Source organism: Lepisosteus platostomus, chromosome 12 (assembly GCF_059453375.1).
Source record: "Lepisosteus platostomus isolate fLepPlt1 chromosome 12, fLepPlt1.hap1, whole genome shotgun sequence".
In the NCBI taxonomy this organism is placed as follows: Eukaryota; Metazoa; Chordata; class Actinopteri; order Semionotiformes; family Lepisosteidae; genus Lepisosteus; species Lepisosteus platostomus.
Window position 1 is genome coordinate 18303715 of NC_142622.1, and position 8851 is coordinate 18312565.

Here is an 8851-nt window from a genome sequence, read left to right on the forward strand (position 1 = left end):
AATGTTGGCTCGATGCATAGAGCTTCAAGCACAAAGGTCTTCTCTGGGCAGCATGGTAGCCTACAACTTTGATGAACCCTATATGCTGTTAACTGCATATAGTATGCTGTTAACTAGTTGTTGTCAAATAACATATTGTTCAAGATAATATTGTTTGGTTACATTAATAAGATAGCAAGAATTTGGAAGCTGGCACAGTCATTTAGCTGTTGGATAGCTAGGCGGGAGGGGTGAAGGTTACCACCTGGCCTAAACTCTGCTATCCAAAATCTTTATGAATCCTGTTCCTCCCAAAACATGCCTACATTATGGACTAAAACTTATCAGTATTTTTCTGTGCCAAAGTTGATTGGTGATTAAAAGATGACTCTTTTGTAAAGAACAAAACAGAGTAATTACTGGATCCACCACAGGTGTTTTCCTGATAAGTCACCCAACTATCAGGCTCCACCGATCTTGTTTCTCACCAATGATCAATTCTTTCCAGAAATTTCTGCAGTTGGGTGGAAAAGCAAAGACAATGACACAAATGAAAGGAAGTGGAGAAAACATTAACAAAAAAGTATACTGCTCTTAGCAAACTCCCTGAATGTTTGACAGGTAAAGAAATACTTGCACACTAGGGTCAGGTGGAGAAATAGATGGGCCCTCCACCTTTTATTTTTTATGTCCAGAGCTTTTTTTTTATTTTTAGAGACAACCTTTAACAGACAAAGAGAACACCTGATTATCTGAAACTTCACACTGGCCTACAGAAATCTGATTTCTTACAATGGTTCTCCACCTGAAGAACACAAACCATACAGACTGCATGCTAATGATTTAAACTTAAAAAGAGGAGCAAAATAACTCATCTGTAAGAAGCACTGAATTATCATAATTTTAGAAAAGGTTATTAGCTTCTACTACATTTGCCTGAAGTCAATATTCAAGAGGAAATTTCCAAGTCCATGCTGTAGTCTCATTCTAGCACAGAAGTTGAAAACCATATTTCTGACCATCAGGCTTTTGGAAAGATTAAGTATTTAGGAAACCTTACTTGGATCTTTTGCTGTTGCATCTGAGTGTTTTGGAAAAGGTGATTGGTACAGTATGTGGGATAACAATGGCTATTACTAGCAGGAGCACTTCCTGGAGCAGAGATTACCATGGCCCCATGTCAGTTCAAAGGCAAAGCGGATAACCCACTCCAGTCAAGGCATAAAGTAAAAGCATTGCCAGACAACAGTGTGGCAGCTAAAGAGGATATTTTCAGAGCTAAAGCTAAAGCTTCAAAATTAATTAAGAATACAGTAAATCTTAATAAAAAGATGGAAAGCATTACTCTGCAGACTGGTTCTCAATACTTTTTCTTTCACCACATAGACCATGAGGGCTAAAGGTCACTACCAGTGGAGTTGAAACCCAGGAATCCTACAAGCCTGCCCCAGCATAGACCTATTGATGGCTCACGATTAATTTGAAAGAGCCAACAATTCATACACATATTTTTAAACATTGAATATTTTAAAATATTTAATTTTTCATCTAAATGTTTAATAGAAATATTTAAATGTAAGCACAATATTTGTATCATTAATTATCTCCTGGTACTCAAAGCACATCACTCCCAGTCCTTGTTACTGATAAAAGACTCAAAACACTTGTGTCTGCTCAACTAGTTTTAGTTAAGTTTTGGAAAACAGTTTAAGTACCAATAAATACATTCATAAACACTACTGGAAGGAAAAGGAGCACATTTCTTTATGTTTGTTCCCTTTTTCCCCATTGAAATAATAAATAATAGTCCATTAAAGGGAATGCTCTTCATTTGTACCTTTGTGATGGACACTGAATATTGTTGTCTACTGTGAGCACCCTGTCACTTGACAAGTAGCAGTGTTTCCTAGCAGAAACGCTGAATCTGGGTGGGTTTACACCAGAGTCAGGCAACACATGCTGAGCTTCTGGATCGCCAGTACCCTGAATCCTAGTGGCTTAATCTTCTTGGCTGCCTGTCAGTCCTCCATGTGTCACCTAAGACCTATTTGCAATGTAGGATTACTGTGGCAAAAAAGGCAGGTGGCTTGACTGCACATGTCACAGGGGAGCAAAGAAATGTCTTTATTCATCTTTGCTGCTATGGATCTTGCAAGTTACTTTTAACAATTGGTGTCAAATGGGAACAAATGGTGAAAAAAAAACAAACAGAAGATGTAACTCAGCTTCTCTAGAATCGTTATCAGTCTTATTTTGTGATATTTTTTAGCAAGCAGAAGAAAAAAAGCACCACATACACCCAAGGGGCCCATCCCAGTTCACTCAGGAAAAGAGCTTAAATGGGTAAATTTTGCAATCCAATTGGAGCTGATCTGGAGAATGTAACTTATCTCAAGGCTCAATGAGAAACATGATTTTACAAAAACCAAAGACTGATTTTGCCCATTTTAACAGATTCTGTTCCATCACAGCTTCCAGGAACAACAGGACTATGCTGAAAAAATAACTTTTACCTAGAGTATAACAGTATGGTTAATAAAATGTTATTTTAAAAAGCAGCTGGCCAGAACACAGCATGACTAAGGCCTGGATAATATCCAAACTTCCACATAGTTGCCAATCACAAGCTGGAAATTCAGAAACTGAAGGCAAGTTTCAATACGTGTGAACCAAAGTAAACAAAAGGTCTCCATCAGATAGGAGGTTTGTAATATTCACTTGGTTTTACAGGTTAAAGTCAACAATGTACATATCATATTGATTCAGGGGAAAGACACAGAGAAAATTAAATTCTGCAAACAGAAGTGCAGAAAAGAGAAAGACGATTTAAGCCCAAGAAGATATTTTATGGTATAATGTATATAACAGAAAAGATATTAATAGATTTAAATTCTGGTTTCATATATTAAATTTATTCTTAAATGTGAATGCAGGCTAGTAGTGAACAAAGTATTCAGTGCTACTCCGGGATACTCGTGTGGATGGTACCTTCCAGTGTCTTTATGTACTTTTGTTGTCTTTAATCTCGGTGATGTTTTGCACGTGGTGTATATATGCAAAATTTACTCATACACACAGATATATACATATCATTGGCATAGTGAGTACAAGAGAAACTAATTTTTCCACGCATTGTGGGTTCTCCCTACAAGGCGGTAATAATATAAATTTATGGTGCTTTAATGAAAGAGACCTGAAAGAGACCATGTAATTGCTCTTTTTTAATGCAACCAAGATTAATATTGATTACTACTGAGTACAACAATGTACTGTAGTTAAAATTGTAAAACTAAGACAGCAGAAAAAATATATGGCACTCAGAACCATGTCACCTTGCAACTGTGAGTGCCCAGAAATCAGGTTTAACACAATAACAACTGAATGTTAATTAAACAATCAGTATAAATTAAACATTAAAAAATGTCACACATCATCGTAACTGCTTATACTGCATACAGGATTCAGACCTGTTCTATTCCAAAACTAGGTCATTCAAATTTCAAAATTACATGATGAGAATGAGTCTAACTATCATGAGTGAGACAGTATACAACATATTTTTCAGGAGTCAGTCAGCAGGAACAGTTCTTTTTGATTAACTGTAAATGAGTATTAACAGTATTGAAAATAAATTATTCAACTCAAGGAGCCTGGGATTTTACATACACGTTACACTTAAATCAAACTAAAGAAAAAAATGAAACAGATTTATTCTATTTTTTTTTCAAGTCTAAACAACACGAGGCAATTATAGATCAAGGATCAACACTTCCAGGCTGAATTCCTGAAACATATTTCTAATTTGGGGTTCATCAGATCACAGTTGGAAGTTTCCAACATGCATTTAAACTCTGAAGAGTTGATCAGATTTTAAAAAAATACCGGCAAAGGAAAATAGCTGGTCTTTGCTGTAAAAAAACTATTTCCAAAATTATCTTGGAGGTAAGGATTCTGCTAGATCAGCAGAAGCCCAGTCAACAAATCTCAATATGCAAAACAATCTTTTAATAACCCAATTATATCACTCAAGTTACCTTAAGTAGCAATGATAGTTGTTACAGCAATAGTATTACAACATTCGTACAGCTATAAAGCAAACTAATTTTCTACTTATTCACTGATTCATTTCCCATCAGTGCAGAAATTCTAATACCTTAGATATTTAATAGTGCATTATTTTTTTTTTAAGTTTTAGGTTTAAAGCACCAATTTAAAACCCACGAAAACTGATCCCCATGATTGAGTTACTATCCTAACAGGGTAACTGCTGCAGGGCTTCTTCGCTATATCATCTATGGGCCTATAAAAATGTGTGAAATCCATTAAAAAACATTAAGCAAACACCTTAATGTTTGTACTCTTTGTAATGTAACAGAAACAGAACCCTGTCTGACTGCTCTTTTGGGGCAAATGTTACTAAACTCCAAAGTTGAAGACACAGAACAGCCTACACAATCGATAAAAAGATTGGACAGGGGAAGGGAGTACATTTAACAGGCAGCAAATATTGTATTTACACCAGACACACTATCGTCCCATGGCTGCCAACAAGATAAAGGTCTCTAATCCTATTAAAGTATGAGAACTAGCTTTTGGTTTATTTTGCAAGTCAAACCAGGCATTTTAATATATTTCTTTTCAAACCTCCACTCTATCTCTAGTTTTCTTTGCTTGATTCTGGGGAGTACAAATTAAGACACTTGTGACTTCCATTACTTGAAAATCTGGTGAAGTATGCACTTTTCTCTTCTAGAGCTCTTGGCCGGAGTTTACAGGAAACCAACATAGTGACAAGCAATCCACAGTCTCTACTTAATTCTGCACCTTTCAGTAACTGAGAGGATTAAAAGACAGCATCAGGAAGTCCCAAAAATAAGACGACAAATCCTTTTTTGTCCCACTGTTACTTGAAGCACCCCTTCTTATCGTAAACATATACAGCTTCAATCTCTAGTGCTACATCTCAACATTCAAAAAACAAAACTCCTCTCATCATTTATTGAAAACTAACACATGCGGTTAAATTACTATATTGACTTTTTTGGTGTTTGTAATAATAAACAGTGCAAACGTACTGTAGACACCTTCCAATGGCATAACTTCTGCTGAATTATAAATGTTGTCTACAATTATTACAAATAATTTTAAAGTGAATGTTTAATACAAACTACAATATGTTAACTGCGTAAGTATGCTCCCAACTGAGTCAATGCTTGGTAATTTGGCAGCAATTACAGCTGTGAGTCTTTTTGGGTAAGTCTCTATAGAGCCTCCACATACTGTAGCATTCTATTTGTCATACATACTGTATGTCATGTAAATCCGTCTTCAATTTCAACTGGGCAATAGGAGAGAAGCCATTTATTCCCTTTGTCTAACAAGGCCAGAACAACTGCATTGCTTCAAGTGTTTATCAATTCCATTTCTGGAGGCTCACAGCCGTTATTGTCAGGCCTCTTTGCCTGTATTGATACGCTACTAATGTACATTGAGATTCCAGAGGAAACTACAGGAACTCCAGTCACTGCTCTGTCATGTTACCACACACGTTTTCCTCATCACTTTACTAAACAAGCCTGCACTTAACTAAAGACTTACTTTCACTTACTCCTTGTACACTTCTTAAAATCAGAACATGGACCAATTCCACAGCGCGAACTCCACGCTCCATCCACGTGCCTGGAGGGCAGGAGAAGACAGCAAGTTACCATCCTGGCCAGCTGGCTGCCAGGAGCTATACATCAGCAGTGTAAACCTGCCTTAGCACTTTGAGAATGAGAGCTGGATGGGAAGTCACTGGTTTCATCTGTAACAATAACCTTTCACTTATTGGAAAGGCTTGTGCCAGAGTGGGTCAAGTCAATGTCAGCCTGTCTGCCCCGTCCCATGGACACTTAGGTCAATCCATTTGTATTTTGAATCCCAGTGCATGATGGCAACCTGGCTCTTGATGACCCAAGTGTGTCTTTTCAGGCATTTTCCTGGACAAGAAGAGACAGAGTGACAACTTTCAAATCTTAAGCAAGTAGTCTGTTCTATGAGAAAGAGCCACCTGGCCCACTGGTGCTGGTGCATTGTTTACTACAAAATGAAGAATGAAAACACTACACTTCAGTACCCCCATAACACACCTCAATACATACCACACGATCTTGCTAACAGCAACTGGAAATACAGTTGGCTCAGTGATTTTCTCTGTGGAAGCCCATTAGCACCAACAAGAAATATAAAGAGCTATTCATTATATTATTACATAATAATCTTGTATGATTTTAAATGATAACACTGCTGAAGGGAAATGTCTAAGATGATCATGTGATGATTCATATGAGTCCAAGATGATGCCAGATATAGTCCTAAAGCTCTTAACATTTTCACTTGCATTTTTGAAAATCTAGTGAATCCAAACATCTATTATTTAGAGTATAACCACAATTTAAAACATCATATCACTCATAAGATTAGAAAAAAGGCTATAGATGAATAATTATGCTATGGGTTAAAAATATTTGTTTAACATCATAACAAGGTAACAATCAATATCAGAGGTGTCGATATTTCACATCAAGATGTGTACATATATATTATATTAAACGGAGTTGAAGATTAACTTCTTTTGTACCATTATCATACTGTTAATTTTGCATTAACATTATCTAAACTCTGAAAAGCACTTTGTCAGAAGGCCCTGTAACTTAATAATTTTTAGCATAAAATAAGTATGACACCCGAAGAAGGTTCCACAGTCGAAAAGTTGCGTTTCTTTTCTTCTCTTTTCAGCATGGAATAAACCTTTAACTTGTTCCTTTGCAGCCTACGCATGCTGATGCAGCTACAGTACCTACTGGACCTAAAATAAGTATCTACATTTTGAATAATGCTGTTTTTGCCTTTTAACAATATATGTATTTTATAAAAATAAGCTAATGGCACATGGCAAATCAAATTCCACTAATCACACTCATGTTCCTTTACTACATTCCAGGTATTCAAATGTTATTCAGCTGACACACCGAAAGGATAAGGTTAAAAGCAAATAGTAATAATTAAACACAGTGAAAATTAAAGCCTAAAGCACAAGGTGAGTCCTCACAAATTGATTACTCCCTACTTGCGATCAGAAATGTAAATTCCAACGGTGAAATGTATATTTTTGTTTTCCCTGCTTCAAAAATACACTGCTTTTCAGGCTGGACATTTCACATCTGCACATGCCTGTTACTAAAGAGTTACTATTAAATTAATTTGTATATGCAAACTCTAATCTGCAAAACATTTACATGTTCCTGGACATTTACTGCTACATATTCTACAAACCTGTCTTGCACTATTTACTCACTGATGATGGCTGTGCCTTCTACATCATTCAAATGTTGAATATTGGTTAAATTAAAAGAAGAAACGTAAAAAGCTCACTTTTGCAGTACAGGTTGTGTAAGGGGGTCAATAATTGAGAAAGTCCTGCTGGAATAAAATAACTCAGGAGATTTGAATTTGTAGTGGATAAAGTCCCAGCTGTGAAATGCTTCTAACAGTACTTCACAAAGTACAACTCAATGCTGGCTGTGAAAATCACTAACATTGTGGATGTAATGAACATCTATTGAACTTTTATCTTCTTTTAATCTAATTTTAACAAGCTTATAAGTCTGTTTGCATAAGGTGTTCCCAAAAATGGCTACCATAGACTATACTTGGATTGCAATATTTTGGTTGCAATATTAACAGTAACACTATTCATCTGCAACTGAATTGAACAGCACATAAACTGGAAATATAGAATACCCAATTAAAATGAGTACATGGGGCACAGACTTTTGCTCAATGTAAATAATTATGAGCTACACCTTTCCAAAATATAATGTGTAACTGAGAGGTGTTGTGTATTTGTCACACTCTGTTGTACTGGTGCATGAGTCTATGCCTTGGACTGTACCTTAGTTTTAACCTGAGGATTTCCTGCAGCTGAGTGTTGCAGTTAAGTTAAATGACTCACATGGTACTAGCTAGCAAAGTCATGTGCTTCCTCCACTTCCTAGTATGTGATTTGTCAACAGAGTATCATGAACAAAACCCCTTTTCATTTGCGATTTCCTAAAACTTCACGGGCAATACTGTACGCATTTTGCACACAGGATCCTGGACTCGTTTTTGTCATTCTTTAAGCCAACACCAACGCGAGGAAATCATCCTTCTGTCTCTGGAGGGGTGATTTGGTGCGCGTGTAAGCGAGCTGCGCCTGCAATGTTTACAAAACAAGCCCTCATGTTTAACTGAATTTTGCTACAGTAACACACGCGTTTGTGCCTTTGGAGTTAGGCCTCGTATTCCGGTTTTTCTTGCGATGGCTGGCACTGCGCACCCCTCTCCAGAGACATCATCACTGGACTGTGCCACAAGCTAGTCTCGCTTCTACAGCCCCCTTGCTTCCCGGTATTCACAGCTTTGGCAGTGCAATCAGCAGCCCTGGTATTTCATCCTTGTGCAGTCCCTTAGCGAAGAAAAACGCTTGTGTCCTTTACCTGGCATGTCTCCCGGCGTTGTAGTAAGAGGTTCTTTTCGAGTTGTTCCGCACCGGGTGCAGCGGGATGCTGTCAGCCATCTTGGCCAGACTGTATACAGAATGACGTCAGAGTGTGTCCCGGAGCGGTGACGTCGCCATCAGCTGATGGGGAGCCCAGAGCTGGGAAGGGAGGGGGAGACGGCGGAACACCTGGATTAACAGCAGGTGAATTGAGAGAACAAGCGCTGGGTGACAGCTGCTGTTGTCGCTCCCCTCCTAAATCAAAAGCATGATTCAGAAAATGGTTCAGAATCGGGGAGGAACGTAAAAGAAACCGACTTGAGGTTAAAGCTGAAAATAAAAAAAAGG

General features: G+C 37.5%; 1 protein-coding gene across 4 annotated transcripts in view; it reads right to left on the reverse strand.

Moving 5' to 3' along the window:
* Nucleotides 1–8602, reverse strand: part of atp9b (ATPase phospholipid transporting 9B) — a 149767-nt gene extending 141165 nt beyond the window's left edge. For 3 of the 4 annotated variants that reach the window (XM_088601272.1, XM_088601270.1, XM_088601269.1), the window contains exon 1: nt 8502–8602. In XM_088601272.1, coding sequence (XP_088457398.1) covers nt 8502–8581 — 80 coding nt within the window. In that variant the 5' untranslated portion in view covers nt 8582–8602. Of the gene's footprint in view, nt 1–5577; nt 5659–8501 lie in introns of all 4 variants that reach the window. The other variant, XM_088601271.1, reaches the window with a different exon arrangement.
* Between the last annotated feature and the right edge of the window lie 249 nt (nt 8603–8851).